At 43.6% G+C, this 16489-nt stretch overlaps 1 protein-coding gene across 11 annotated transcripts in view; it reads right to left on the reverse strand.

Moving 5' to 3' along the window:
- LOC137093805 (R3H domain-containing protein 2) overlaps positions 1-16489 on the reverse strand; it is a 142931-nt gene that overhangs the window by 19818 nt on the left and 106624 nt on the right. For 8 of the 11 annotated variants that reach the window (XM_067458708.1, XM_067458700.1, XM_067458697.1 and 5 more), the window contains 9 exons: positions 11453-11542; positions 10883-11006; positions 9119-9197; positions 8889-8948; positions 7354-7494; positions 6169-6277; positions 5997-6092; positions 4652-4710; positions 3209-3262 (listed from right to left, as the gene is read on the reverse strand). In XM_067458708.1, coding sequence (XP_067314809.1) covers positions 3209-3262; positions 4652-4710; positions 5997-6092; positions 6169-6277; positions 7354-7494; positions 8889-8948; positions 9119-9197; positions 10883-11006; positions 11453-11542 — 812 coding nt within the window. The remainder of the gene's footprint in view (positions 1-3208; positions 3263-4651; positions 4711-5996; positions 6093-6168; positions 6278-7353; positions 7495-8888; positions 8949-9118; positions 9198-10882; positions 11007-11452; positions 11543-16489) is intronic. The other 3 variants (XM_067458705.1, XM_067458706.1, XM_067458707.1) reach the window with 3 other exon arrangements.

Below are 16489 nucleotides of genomic sequence, written 5' to 3' on the forward strand. Positions count from 1 at the left end.
AAATCACCACTGTAGTAATTAAATATGTGTTTAGTTCTCACTAAAGCTCTCTCTATTTAGCTGTAGATCATTAAAGAATTACACTGCCTTAGAAGTCGATCTAGTCCCCTTTTGGTGACCCGTCGAGGCATGGACTCCACTCGACCCCTGAAGGTGTGCTGTGGTATCTGGCACCAAGATGTTAGCAGCAGATCCTTTAAGTCCTGTAAGTTGCGAGGTGGAGCCTCCATGGATCGGACTTGTTTGTTCAGCTCATCCCACAGATGCTCGATTGGATTGAGATCTGGGGAATCTGGAGGCCGAGTCGACGCCTCAAACTGGTTGTTGTGCTCCTCAAACCATTCCTGAAGCATTTGTGCTTTGTGTCAGGAGCATTATCCTGCTGGAAGAGCCACAGCCACCAGAATACCGTTTCCATCAAAGGCTGAACATGGTCTCAGCAATGCTTAGGTAGGTGGAGCGTGTCAAAGTAACATCCACATGGATGGAGGACCCAAGGTTTCCCAGCAGAACATTGGCCAAAGCATCACACTGCCTCCGCCGGCTCGCCTTCTTCCCATAGTGCATCCTGGGGCCATGTGTTCCCCAGGTAAGCCACACACACACACACACCCGGCCATCCACGTGATATAGAAGAACACGTGATTCCTCAGACCAGGCCACCTTCTTCCATTGCTCCGTGGTCCAGTTCTGATGCTCACGTGCCACTGTTGGTGCTTTCGGCGGGGTCAGAGGTCACCCTGACTGGTCCATACGCCTCAAACTGAGCTGCTCTGTGTATTCTGAAAGCTTTCTATCAGAACCAGCATTAACTTCTGGAGCAGTTTGAGCTCCAGTAGCTCGTCTGTTTGATCGGACCCCACGGGCCAGCCTTCGCTCCCCACGGTCATCAATGAGCCTTGGCCGCCCATGACCCTGTGGCCGGTTCTCCACTGGTCCTTCCTTGGAGCACTTTTGATAGATACTGACCACTGCAGACCGGGAACAGCCCACAAGAGCTGCAGTTTTGGAGATGCTCTGACCCAGTCGTCTAACCGTCACAATCTGGCCAAACTCGCTCAAATCCTTACGCTTGCCCATTTCTCCTGCTTCACACACATCAACTCTGAGGACAAAATGTTCACTTGCTGCCTAATATATCCCACCCACTAACAGGAGCCGTGATGAAGAGATCATCAGTGATATTCACCGGTCATAATGTTATGCCTGATTGGTGTATAATAATAACATAATACACCATATATAAAAGGCTCATTATGGTTTAGTATCCCCCAGATTATAATTAAGTTATTAAATTAATATAAAAATATATATATATATATTAATCCCTAAATGAAAAACAAAAAAGAAAATGTGATTCTGCATCAAAAAAAATCTTCAATTAAATCCAATTCAGCACAAAATTACCAGAACAAAAAGTGTGTTTTTATTGGACGAGAAACCTCAAGGGACTTCTGGAAACATGACCTTTTCTTTTGTCTGATAACGAAGTCTAAACCAGGTCATGTTTCACCTCCTGCTTATGGGAATGAACACACAACACGAGTGTTTGTGTGTGTGTGTGCACAATTAATGATGAAGCTTTTTAAAGCTGCGCTCACTGCAGACCCACAGAGACACACTCTGCTCATCCATGACATCTGCTTCCTACCGAACACCCGCTCCCATAATCATGAGGATGAGGTCGGGGATATGATGCAGTGACGTCACACATTCAACACACTCTCTCTCTCTCTCTCTCTCTGTCTCTCACACACACACACACTGTCTCTCACACACACTCTATCTCCCACACACACTCTCTCTCTCTCGCACACTCTCTCACACACACACACACTCTCTCTCTCACACACACACACACTCTCTCTTTCGCACACACTCTATCTCCCACACACACTCTCTCTCTCTCGCACACTCTCTCACACACACACACACTCTCTCTCTCACACACACACACACACTCTCTCTTTCGCACACACGCACTCACTCTCTCTCACACTCTTGCGCGCACACTCGCTCACACTCACTCACTCCCTCGCGCACACACTCGCTCACTCCCTCGCGCGCACACTCGCTCACTCCCTCGCGCGCACACTCGCTCACTCCCTCGTGCGCACACTCGCTCACTCCCTCGTGCGTACACTCGCTCACTCTCTCGCGCGCACACTCGCTCACACTCATTCACTCCCTCGCGCGCACACTCCCGCACGCGCACACTCGCTCACTCCCTCGCGCGCTCACACACTCGCTCACTCCCTCGCTCACTCCCTCGCGCGCACACTCGCTCACTCTCTCGTGCGTACACTCGCTCACTCTCTCGCGCGCACACTCGCTCACACTCATTCACTCCCTCGCGCGCACACTCATTCACTCCCTCGCGCGCACACTCCCGCGCGCACACACTCGCTCACTCGCTCACTCCCTCGCGCGCTCACACACTCGCTCACTCCCTCGCGCGCTCACACACTCGCTCACTCCCTCGCGCGCTCACACACTCGCTCACTCCCTCGCGCGCTCACACACTCGCTCACTCCCTCGTGCGCACACTCGCTCACTCCCTCGTGCGTACACTCGCTCACTCTCTCGCGCGCACACTCGCTCACACTCATTCACTCCCTCGCGCGCACACTCCCGCACGCGCACACTCGCTCACTCCCTTGCGCGCTCACACACTCGCTCACTCCCTCGCGCGCACACTCGCTCACTCTCTCGTGCGTACACTCGCTCACTCTCTCGCGCGCACACTCGCTCACACTCATTCACTCCCTCGCGCGCACACTCATTCACTCCCTCGCGCGCACACTCCCGCGCGCACACACTCGCTCACTCGCTCACTCCCTCGCGCGCTCACACACTCGCTCACTCCCTCGCGCGCTCACACACTCGCTCACTCCCTCGCGCGCTCACACACTCGCTCACTCCCTCGCGCGCTCACACACTCGCTCACTCCCTCGCGCGCACACTCGCTCACTCCCTCGCGCGCACACTCGCTCACTCTCTCGCGCGCACACTCGCTCACTCTCTCGCGCGCACACTCAGCAAAATGCAGTTGCATGTCAGAGTGCAGTGATGCGGGTCCATTTCCAGAGACTGAAGTACACAGCAGCCATGCACGGGCCCCTAGCAACCCGACAGTGCACTGAGCCAACGCAAAGCAACACATGGTCACCACGGAGACGCGCATGGCAACACACAGCAGAGACAGTACCTAAAAATCTGCCTCCTCTTTTGGGAGGATGAGGAGTAGCCGTCAGTGGACAGTCTGTAGGGTCACATTGGAGAAAACAGGGGCCGTGGGTTACAGGAAGAGCGTGGGAGCGTGTGTGTGCGTGCGTGTACGCATGCGCGTGTGCACGTGTGTGTATGAGTGTGTGTGTACGCATGCGCGTGTGCACGTGTGTGTTTGAGTGTGTGTGTATGAGTGTGTGTGTACGCATATGCGTGTATGAGTGTGTGTGTGTGTGTGCGCGTGTGAGAGTGAGTGTGTGTATGAGAGTGTGCATGAGTGTATGAGTGTGTGTGTGTGTGAGTGCATGAGAGTGTGCGTGAGAGTGTGTGTTTGAGTGTGAGTGTGTGAGAGAGAGAGAGAGAGAGAGAGAGAGAGTGTTTGTGTGTGTGTGTCTGTGTGCGCGTGTCAGTGTAAGTCTATGTGTGTGCGTGAGCTTCTGTGTGTGCGAAAGAGAGGGAGAGAGCGAGTGAGTGAGTGAGCGAGCGAGCGAGCGAGTGTGTGTGTGTGTGTGTGTGAGAGAGCGAGCGAACGAGCGAGCGAGCGAGCGTGCGTGCGTGAGTGAGTGAGTGTGTCTGTGTGTGAGAGAGTGAGAGAGTGAGAGTGAGTGAGTGAGTGAGTGAGTGAGTGAGAGTGTCTGTGTGCTTCTATGTGTGTGCGTGTGGTTTTGTGTGAGAGAGAGCGAGAGTGTGTGTGAGTAAGTGAGACAGAGGGAAGAGTGTGTGTGTGTGTGCATGTGTGTCTGTGTATGTATGTAGGATGTGTGTGTGTATGTGTGTGAGAGTGAGTGAGTGAGTGAGTGAGTGAGTGAGTGAGTGAGTGAGTGAGTGAGTGAGTGAGTGAGTGTGTGAGTGAGTGAGTGAGTGTGTGAGTGAGTGAATGTGAGAGTGAGTGTGAGAGTGAGTGTGAGAGTGAGTGAGTGAGTGAGTGAGTGAGTGAGTGAGTGAGTGAGTGAGTGAGTGAGTGAGTGAGTGTGTGAGTGTGAGAGAGAGAGAGAGAGAGAGAGAGAGAGAGAGCGTGTGTGTATGTATGTATGTATGTATGTGTGTATATATGTGTCCCATACATGAAAACACACTCATTCTAGACTCATCTACATCATTAGGGGGCAAGAGAGGAAGGACTGAAGGAGTCACATCAGCGCTTAAATGAAAAACCGAAAACTTACATTGTAAAAGTACATTAATCTCAGCATTAAGGGGTTAAATGGTGCTTTAAGAATAATAAATCTATAATGACCTAATCATGCATGTCTTTGGTTTTGTAAATCAGTGAGTGATGAGAGGAGTTAAACAGCACACGTGTGTGTGTGTGTGTGTGTGTGTGTGTGTGTGTGTGTGTGTGTGTGTGTGTGTGTGTGTGTGTGTGTGTGTGTGTGTGTGTGTGTGTGTGTGTGTGTGTTAACGAGACGGACTCCTGTCTTACCTGTTTTCATTGATGTATCCGTTCTGTGAGGACTGCAACGAAACACACAACACACACATCTGCATATTAACGCTTTGCCCCGATCAATGCCATCTTCTGCACTGACCAGAAAGCAATTAAACATGGTTTTATGAAATTACAAATGAACTTATGGATCCTGTAGAGCTGTTCACTGGGTTATTGTGATTTTATTTACTTTTTTTTTTTTTGATGTGACAAATCTGGTCACTATGAACTACTAATATTTCAAAAATCAAGAACTTTATGTTCTAAAGCAGCTTTAAAACGGTCTCACTGAAACTTTTTTTATGTCCTCTAAAGCACTGCAACGAGTTACATTAGTGACTCTTCAGCTTGATAATACAATTCCAAAACGTTTTAATTACTTGTACAAAAAATTGCTTAAAAGTGTGAGATAAGAAATGTCAGGAAAGTGATTTCATTTCATTGCATATGGCTTTATATCAACAGAAACCCGAGAGTATATTCGAATGATCTAATAATATATATTAGAATGATCGCATAAACTCACTTCATTTTGTTTCAAATTCTCAGAAAACAAGACTTAATATATTCATTTTGCCGTCATTATTCGTGTCTCGATTTAAGGATGTTTAGATATTTGAGCTGGAGAACAGAAATCGTGAGGAAGAACAGTTTCATCATGCAGTTTAATTGAGGGCCTTATTAAATCTGCTTTATTTGTTTTATAGTTCATTCTGTTTTAATTGTTCTGGACTTTAGCGGTCAGATTAAATGTGCCTGAGTCTCGTTGATCTTCTGAACACAAATGAAGATATTTGTAAAGAAATGGAAAGATTGTTACAAATAAACATGAATTGATCAGCATACGGCGTTGTGTTTTTGGGTGAACTGTTCCTCTGGTGCTTTTTGGGCACTTTACACCGAAAAATGTTACGTTTTATTTGGTAACACTTTAGAATAATGGTCATTAGTTAACATTAGTTAAAGTCATAGTTTTTGTTATTTTTGGACCCAAATGTATTTTGGATGCTTCAAGAGACTCTAATTAACCCACTGATGTCTCATATGGACTACTGTGATGATGTTTTTATTCCCTTTCTGGACATGGACAGTATAGTGTGCATACACTTGCATACGCTCTCGGACTAAATATAAAATATCTTAAACTGTGTGTGAAGATGAGCGGAGGTCTTACGGGTGTGGAGCGACATTAGGGAGAGGAGTTAATGACAGACATTTCATTTTTGGCTGAACTAACCCTTTAAATAAAAGGGGGGGGGGGGGGTGCCCCATTAGCGAGGAGCACCAGAGGGTCCAGTTCAGCCCATATGCTCCTAAAAACACTCGAGTTAGCGCTTACTTCTCGTGCAAAAATGCGATCCCTGACCCGCTGGTACTCTTCCTCTCGCTCCTCGATGGACTTACTGCGCCGGCCGTCCTGCAGCGGAACCCGGATCTGGGCGGGAGACGACCAGGAATTCAGAAGCACGCCAAAAACAAGATGACAGAGTCAAGCGGAGCAGAACACACACCTGATTATCATCCTTATCCATGCTGGCGTCGTCTCGCTTCAGGATGAACTTCTTCTGGAAGTCCATGGTGCGCTCATCTTTAATGTGCTCAGAGAACCTCTGCTCGGGGCTGAAACACACAGACGACAGGTTCTGAGGGTTTTACTCAGTTTCTGATGGTTTTACTTAGTTTCTAATGGTTTTACTCAGTTTCTAATGGTTTTGCTCAGTTAGTTTTACTCAGTTTCTGATGGTTTTACTCAGTTTCTAATGGTTTTACTCAGTTTCTAATGGTTTTGCTCAGTTAGTTTTACTCAGTTTCTGATGGTTTTACTCAGTTTCTAATGGTTTTGCTCAGTTAGTTTTACTCAGTTTCTGATGGTTTTACTCAGTTTCTAATGGTTTTGCTCAGTTAGTTTTACTCAGTTTCTGATGGTTTTACTCAGTTTCTAATGGTTTTACTCAGTTTCTGATGGTTTTACTCAGTTTCTAATGGTTTTACTCAGTTTCTAATGGTTTTGCTCAGTTAGTTTTACTCAGTTTCTGATGGTTTTACTCAGTTTCTAATGGTTTTACTCAGTTTCTGATGGTTTTACTCAGTTTCTAATGGTTTTGCTCAGTTAGTTTTACTCAGTTTCTGATGGTTTTACTCAGTTTCTGAGGGTTTTGTGCCCAGACCTGGAGAATAGTATCCACATCAACCTTATTGACTAGACTAAATGTATAATTATTATTATAGTTACTATTAATATTGCTATTCCTATAAATTACTAATGCTACTACTACTAATATTATTATTATTATGAATATTATTGTTGTTACTACTACCACAACCACTACTACTATTATTATTACTAATATTAATACTATTGTTATTATACATTACGAATGTTACAACCACAATCACTATTATTATTATTATTATGAATATTATTGTTGTTACTACCACTACTATTACTATTGTAGTTATAATTATTGTTACTATTATGGTTGTGGAACGGCACCCAGACCTGGAGAATAGTATCCACATCAACCTTATTGACTAGTCTATAGTCTAGTCATATACTATATAATATATGTAATATAATATATAATATAATATATATAATACTGTATACATATATATATAAAGAAACCCAGAGAGAGACGTGTGAGATCTGTTACGAGTATTCCCGTCGGATCAGAGCCGATCCACCATGGTCTTACATGCGTGTGTTGCCGGTCTTGTTGATGATGACCGCTTTGCCCGTTTGGTCCACATTGTGATCCATCCCAAAATAGGCAGCGACTCGATGCAGCAGCATGCGGTGATATGAGGTCATTTGAGGGAACTTCTTATACTGATTACTGAAAAAAAGAGATGCAAAAAACATCCTTAGTACAAAGAAAATTCCATGCATTTACCACAGCACCAACACCATTCTGTAATAAACTGAAATTGATGCAGAAAAATTCTGTCATGTTTAAAGTAAAACAACCACATTACTGCAATGCTCTCAAACCACCAGAAGAGGGCAACAGATATCAACTATACCATACAGAAAAAAACACCAACATGCACTCACTGTATGCATGTACGTATGTATGTATGTGTGTATGCATGTATGTGCGTATATGTGTATGTATGTATGTGTGTATGCATGTATGTGCGTATGTGTGTATGCATGTATGTATGTGCATATGTGTGTATGCATGTATGTATGTGCATATGTATGCATGTATGTATGTATGTGCGTATGTGTGTATGCATGTATGTATGTGCGTATGTGTATGCATGTATGTGCGTATGTGTGTATGCATGTATGTGCGTATGTGTGTATGTATGTATGTATGTATGTGTGTATGTATGCGTGTGTGTATGAATGTATTTATGCATCTATATGTGTGTATGTATGTATGTATGAATGTACTATATTTATGCATTTATGTATGTGTGTATGTGTGTATGTATGTGTGTATGCATGTATTTATGTGTGTATGTATGTATGTATGAATGTACTATATTTATGCATTTATGTATGTGTGTATGTATGTGTGTATGCATGTATTTATGCATGTATGTATGTGCGTATGTATGGCGTACACATGCATAAATACAGTACATACATATATACCTACATATATACATACACGCATACATACATACACACATACATACATACACGCATACATACATACATACACACATACATACATACATACACACGTACGTACGTACATACATACATACATACACACATACATACATACATACCATACATGCATACATACACACATACATACACACATGCATACACACATACATACACACACACACGCATACATACATACATACATACACGCATACATACATACACACATACATACATACATGCATACATACATACATACATACACACATACATACATACATACACACGTACGTACGTACATACATACATACATACACACATACATACACACATACATACATACATACCATACATGCATACATACACACATACATACATGCATACATACACACATACATACACACACACACGCATACATACATACATACACGCATACATACATACACAGATACATACATACATACACACATACATACATACACAGATACATACATACATACATACATACATGCTACGGTGCCACCCCTATGTATGCATGCTCTTTTGCACTTTCCTTTCATCAACAAAAATGAGCTAGCACAACTGTTTCCAACATTGATAATCACTTACTTCTCATCATTTATGAACTCCAGTATATCCTGTTCCAGCTTGAGCAGCATCATTCTGTCTCTAAAAGATTTTTTAAAAAAAACTGAGGTAAAACTGATGCAGAAGAAGGAAAAAAACTAATCAAATGGAGGGTGACATTCAAATTCATTTTGGGCCTCAGCCAGCCTGAGCCTGACAAAGGGAAGCCCGAGTGTAACTAGAGACGACTGAGGGACGGAGGCCTGTTGTACCTGGGGTTGTTTTTCAGTGTGTTCACCAGGAACTCGTGCACATCAATCCCTGTGGAATCAGTGTATTCCTGACTGGAGTCTGGAAGAGAACGGGGAAAACATCGGATTAATGCGAATGTCACTAAAACATGAAGGTGCGATCAATGAAGCAGCTCATCTTACTTCAGAATTCAGTTTTATAGTATTATAATATTTTGATGCATCATGACTCGTGACGAACACTGCACATATTGTACGGACTTGGGTGAATCAGTGAATCGATTCATGATTCGGATCGCCAATGTCACGTGATTTCAGCAGTTTGACACGCGATCCGAATCATGAATCGATTCACTGAATCATAACCGTTCAAATCTTTATTTGAGGATTGAACACAAACGCGGAAGAGAAGCCAATGCTGAATAAAGTCGTAGTTTTTGTTATTTTTGGACCCAAATGTATTTTGGATGCTTCAAGAGACTCTAATTAACCCACTGATGTCTCATATGGACTACTGTGATGATGTTTTTATTCCCTTTCTGGACATGGACAGTATAGTGTGCATACACTTGCATACGCTCTCGGACTAAATATAAAATATCTTAAACTGTGTGTGAAGATGAACGGAGGTCTTACGGGTGTGGAGCGACATTAGGGCGAGGAGTTAATGACAGACATTTCATTTTTGGCTGAACTAACCCTTTAAGTATAAATTAGTTTATTTTACAAAAAATATTTTTGTATCTTGTATATATATATATAAGGGCTGTTAAAATTAACACGGCAACACAAATTCATTTTAACAGCACTAATTTTATTAACGCGTGATTAATGCAGCATGCATTTTTAGTTTGATCCGCGGCGTAGGCCGTAGTTAAAGAATTTGAGAGCGTGTAATATATATAGAATCCTCATTAGTGCCTGCGTGGATCCGTTGAATGAGGCATCTATGTATAAATTTCTATAATCGTTCCGGTATTTTGACCTTACTCGGTGGAAGTAATGGCGCAGCACTAGATGAGATTCGCCTGATATGAGGTAAAATAACACAAATACTGTTGTGTTTCTGGCAGAAAGCGATCGTTTCGTGTCTTAAGACATCAGTGTGTCTCCACGAGCCTCAGGGTTTAATATGGATTGATATGTGTGTGTGTGTTTTACTCTCATAGAAATACACCCCATTGACACGCATTATACGAGCAACGGCTGAGTTAAAAATCTTCATTTGTGTTCTCCTGAAGAAACAAACACACATCATGAGGTCAGCAGATTAACATCAGGCTCATTTTTGGGTGAACTATCCCTTTAAGTGAAAATATTTAGTGTAGGGCTATTTATTTGATGCTTTTTATTTATATGACTCCGTTGTCAGAAACACTTGCGTGAGGACGCACCTGAACACAGGTGCGTGGACATGTGATAATGTGAATCGAGGTTCTGTTGTTGAGCTGTTCTGAATGTTCTGCTGTTAAATAAACCCATGAAAAAAGGTCACAGATACTCGTCAATTGTATTTTTATTTAATGCAAATTCTATATTATAATCTTGTCAGTTGACGGCTAATAATCAGATCATTAGAATCGTTTGTTGGTCAGGAAAATTAACCGAAATGAGCATCTCTAATGTTATTTATATCTTTGAACTGAATAGTGTGGTATCACAATTTTTTAATCACCCAACAGCCACTGTTTTCAACACCAGCATCGGCCATCTTAAAGTCCATATCAGTCGGTCACTCGTTCTAGATAAACAGTCCTTTACGGAGGCAGGAAGAGCGCATCTTACCGCGCGAGAGCATCTTGCGTGGAGTTTTATCCTTCTTTTCCCTCTCCTCATTCTCGTACTCATCTTTTGAGGATTTCTCCTCCTCTTTATCGGATGGACAGCTGATGTGAAGCTGAATGATGTCCTTGGGTGGAGTTAGATCACATAAACAAAAAACATGAATATTAATGAGCACTTATATAAACCATCACAGAATCAATTCTAGTGAGATCTTGCACAGACTTACTTGCCAAAACACACCTTGCACAGGATTTACACTGTATGCATGCATATATGTATGTGTGTATGTGTATCTATGCATGTATTTATGTATGTATGTATGGATGTATGTATGTATGTATGTGTGTATGTGTATCTATGCATGTATTTATGTATGTATGTATGGATGTATGTATGTATGTATGTATACACTAAATGCTCATATTTGATGAAGTTTGCATCATTGTTACCATGAAGCAGCTTTGAAACAATAAGTCTCACGAAGTCTAACAGAAATAAAGGTGTCTTGACTTTTTAAATCCTGAGGGTCTGGAGGTTATATCCAGTGGCGTACGGATTCTGTGACGTTACCTGTGATTCTGGAGGGCCGTCGGTTGAAAACGGACCTGATGATTCTTCACACACTGCAAGGCTCCTCACCAGCTTGAGCTTTGCATTCGACTGAAACAGAAGTTCACAGACATTAAAAACAAATTCAAATCTCACACCTGGGAGATGCATTATGGGAATGAACAAGGTGAGGTTTAGTTGTGAATATTTTGCTGTCACAGCTGTCATCCGCTAATTATCATCATTATTAATATAGATTATATTACTATTTAAATACTTCTATTATTACTACTATTATTTGTTAGTTATTATTTTTGTTTTATTGCTGTTACTATTACTGGCGTTTTATTTTTGTGTTTGTGTTTTGTTGTTGTGTCCTGTGTTTACTCTGTTGTAAGTTTTGCACACCTAAAAAAAAAAAAAATGTTTGAACACTGGTGTGTGTCCACAGCCTATAATGGTAAAAATCCACACAATACTTTATTATAATCCACATCAATCATTATCAATCTCTCATATTTCCCTTCACTCCTGCGTAAGAGAAGGGAAGCCCCGCCCACCCCTGCTGCTGATTGTCTCTTTAGCATAGCCACGCCCCTGAGTGAGAAGCACAGAGACGGAAGCCCCACCCATGCCTGCTGCTGATTGGCTCTTTAGCATAGCCACGCCCCTGAGTGAGAAGCACAGAGACGGAAGCCCCACCCATGCCTGCTGCTGATTGGCTCTTTAGCATAGCCACGCCCCTGAGTGAGAAGCACAGAGACACATTTCCTCGCTCGAGTATTAAAATGTGTGCCTCACAAACACTAATGTCCTGATGAACACACACAAGCCTCAGAGCGCTCAGTAACGCAGGATTTGCTGGATCTCACGGGTCAACACCAACGCTTCGGCTCTAACTTCACATCAGAACGAGTGAGGATGGACTTAATATTCTGTGAATGTGTGCACGTCCTTCTGAATGAGCTGAACGCTGTGTGCTAATGTGGCTAACGTTAGCCTCGTCTCTGACTGTATTCACAGAGACTAGAGCCGTGGCGTTAGTTTGATCCCGTCTGCGTCACTCACACACATATTTATTCTGCATTGTATAGTCAGAGACTGACGTGTTACGTTCCCACACGAGCACCGATACAACACTCTATAGATTAACATGCCGGCTCATGCTAGTCGATGAGCTGAATTATGCTACATCAGCTAATGCTACATCAATGATCTGCTAAGCGTTCAGTGTAAGTGTCGAGCTCTCGTCTCTCGTCTGTGTCGACTCCGGCTCAAACATGTGCAGCTGATCCACAACGGCTCATCTCTGACATTTTGTCTGAGTGAGATTGGCCTGTTTTGTTGTTGACAGAGTATCTGAAGCTTGTGTTAAGGCTCCGCCCTCCTCTGGAAGGGGGCGGGGCTCATCAGCTCATTTGCATTTAAAGGGACACACATATAAACGGCGCATTTTTGCTCAAACCCAAAAAGAGGCAAATTTGTCCCTGTCCCATGTGCAGAAAAACACCCCCACAGCATGATGCTGCCACCCCCATGCTTCACAGTAGGGATGGTGTTCTTGGGATGGTACTCATCATTCTTCTTCCTCCAAACACGTTTAGTGGAATTATTACCAAAAAGGGTCTATTTTGGTCTCATCTGACCACATGACTTTCTCCCATGACTCTTCTGGATCATCCAAAGAGTCATTGGCAAACTTAAGACGGGCCTGGACATGTGCTGGTTTAAGCAGGGGAACCTTCCGTGCCATGCATGATTTCAAATGACGTCTTAGTGTATTACCAACAGTAACCATGGAAACGGTGGTCCCAGCTCTTTTCAGGTCATTGACCAGCTCCTCCCATGTAGACTCCGGCTCAAACGTGCGGCTGATCCACAACGGCTCATCTCTGACATTTTGTCTGAGTGAGATTGGCCTGTTTTGTTGTTGACAGAGTATCTGAAGCTTGTGTAAAGGCTCCGCCCTCTCCTGTAAGGGGGGCAGGGCTCATCAGCTCATTTGCATTTAAAGTGACACACATATACGGCGCGTTTTTGTTCAAACCCAAATAGAGGCAAATTTGACAAGCGCTAATAAACAATCTGGGGGTATATAGAGCTGAAACTTCCCACACACATTCTGGGGACACCAGATATTTATAGAAAATCTTGTGAAAATGTCCCTGTGGTGTGACAGGCAGCGGGGCGAGGGACCGCGAGAGCGGGCCGGTGATTAATGTTCACGAGTGCCAGCTGCGTGGCACACCGGTCTCGTCTGGCGGCCATGTGACGGGAGCATATAAGGAGGAGCAAGGGCTGCGGAAGACGAGAGAGGACCAGGCCTGGATTTTATGTTATGTTTTGTTTATGTGTTTGTGGGCAGTCGTCCGTGAGGGGCTGCCCACGTTTTATTTTGGGTGTTTGCGGGCAGTCGTCCGTGAGGGGCTGCCCGCGGTTTTACTTTCATTTTGTTTATTTATTTTGAAATAAATGTTGTTGAACGTTCGCCGGTTCCCACCTCCTTCCTTCCCATCTACGAACAGCATTACACTGGTGCCAAAACCCGGGGGGAAGGAGGGACATGCTGTCGAAGGCTGCCCGAGGCGATGGTGCTGGAGCGGGAAAGGTGGGACAGAGACCTCGCTGCCGTGCCCCTGGGTCGAGGTGGGGTGGCTGCCGTCCGAGAGGGAGCGGAGGAGTCGCCGCGCTTGCCGTGAGCCGGAGCCTGCTGCCATCCGCCTGAGAGGGGAGGAGCAGGGAGCGCGGGGCTCGCTGCCGGGTCCCTCAGAAGGAGGAGTCACCGCCGGCCGCCAGGGGGCGGAGGAGGATCGAGCTGCCCACCAGGCGTCCAGTGCCATCGCACAGCACCGCGAGGAAGAGCCTCTCGGCGGGCGGAGGGCTGAACGGCAGTGTGTCTGGGAACCCAGGAGAGGGGGGGGGGGGAGTAGAGCGCAGTCTCTGCGAGGGGCGATGGGGGTATGTGGTGTGACAGGCAGCGGGGCGAGGGACCGCGAGAGCGGGCCGGTGATTAATGTTCACGAGTGCCAGCTGCGTGGCACACCGGTCTCGTCTCGCGGCCATGTGACGGGAGCATAAATGGAGGAGCAAGGGCTGCGGAAGACGAGAGAGGACCAGGCCTGGATTTTATGTTATGTTTTGTTTATGTGTTTGTGGGCAGTCGTCCGTGAGGGGCTGCCCACGTTTTACTTTCATTTTGTTTATTTATTTTGAAATAAATGTTGTTGAACGTTTGCCGGTTCCCGCCTCCTTCCTTTTGCTCCAAAAAAAATTTTGCAATGTTTTTTTAGTTTTTTTTTTAAATAATTAATATACCACATTTACCATATGATGTATTATGGTAGATGTACAATAGTCATACACATCAATAGAACAAACAAAATGCACAAATCTTCTTTATTTTGGTATATTACAAAAAAGGCTAGCCCAGTGGTGTACTATAGCTTTAATAACATGATCGCTTAGAAATATCTGGGAAAAGTAAATACAGCAATAAGCAATTGCCTAATATAAAAAGTTCTTAAATAATTAATTAAACAAATTAACAGTCAGTAATACAATAAGAACTAATAAATAATTGCTACGAGGACCAATAAATATAACAAATATACAGATAAACAGTGTTTTTTAAAGTCGTTAAAAAAAAAATTTTCCGTTTAAGTCAGGCTACTGTTTTTTTTTTTTTTTTTTTTTTTTCAGTGGTTGAGGTAGCCTATAGGCCGCTGTTGCTTTCACTTTAAAGATTACTGCCTACATTGGCCTTATACCAATACACAGACCCAATAGCCTACTGTCACACGTCCCAAACCTATTCACTTAAGACACCTCCAAGACGGACATTTAGGCATAATCATGGGTGGATTATGATTGTTCAAGGGCATTAATCCTATAGAACAAATCTGTACTGAGCGCTGATAGGCGGCAAACGCACAGAATCCTCCGCCAGTCTGACATCAGTCCGTGTGTCAGGAGCGAATTGAGTTCGTGGTAGGCTATACAGCGCTTTTATTAACTTTTTTTTTGTAGTGTTATCTGGCATATTATACTTTTATTTGCTCATTCATCCATCTAGAGTAATCAATTGGCCCGGTCCTTGGCACTTATGCGAGACGAGACAGTAGGTGAGAACGATTTCACTTTCACAAAGACCACACACAAGCATCCCAACTTCTGTAATCCTCATAAAAACTATGTATTAAAGCTTAATATATAACTATGTATAAATTAGAGATAGTTCAATTAGATATTTATTTATTTATTTGGTTTTGAAAATAATTTTTTTGTGATGATTTTGCGGTGAAATGGCAAATTATGCAGGATCGCAAAAAAATGCGACACTTTGCTGATTTTGCATTGTATTCAGCGATCGCGGAATCACGAAAAACTGGAGGGACTGATTAAAATATAATAACATCCCCATCTTTTCTGCTGACACAAAAAAGACAGTGACAGGAGGAATCATCTGCTGGCTAGATGAGTGTTAACGAGATGTAATTACTAGTGGGAAACTCTCTGACATGCCTGCCAATTAAAGAGAAAGAGAAATCTGAAATTGTGCAATGCATCTATTATTGTACATTACTTGACCGTAGAATAGATCTCGCATATAATTTCAGAAATTCTAAGTATGAACATCCCATAAGGAGTTAAATGTGTTTTAAACACCCAATCAGAGTCTAATAGATACGTTCATACAGTCCTACATGATTTCATTCTGGATATTCTGTTTCACTAGTGTTACATCATGGAGGTAACAAATGGTTTAATTTAGTTGATAAGGGACTGTGTGTGTGTGTGTGTGTGTGTGTGTGTGTGTGTGTGTGTGTGTGTGTGTGTGTGTGTGTGTGTGTGTGTGTGTGTGTGTATGTGTGTTGGGGCTGGTAATCCCTACATTATGGGAACAAAATGTCCCCACAAAGATGGCAATATGTGTGTGTTTGTGTGTGATGGGTAGGTTTAGGGGCAGTGTGTGTGTGTGTGTGGATTTTATACTGTACAAACCCTATTTTCTATCCCCCTACCCCTAAACCTACCAATCACACACACACACACACACAC

Source organism: Pseudorasbora parva, chromosome 12 (assembly GCF_024679245.1).
Source record: "Pseudorasbora parva isolate DD20220531a chromosome 12, ASM2467924v1, whole genome shotgun sequence".
In the NCBI taxonomy this organism is placed as follows: Eukaryota; Metazoa; Chordata; class Actinopteri; order Cypriniformes; family Gobionidae; genus Pseudorasbora; species Pseudorasbora parva.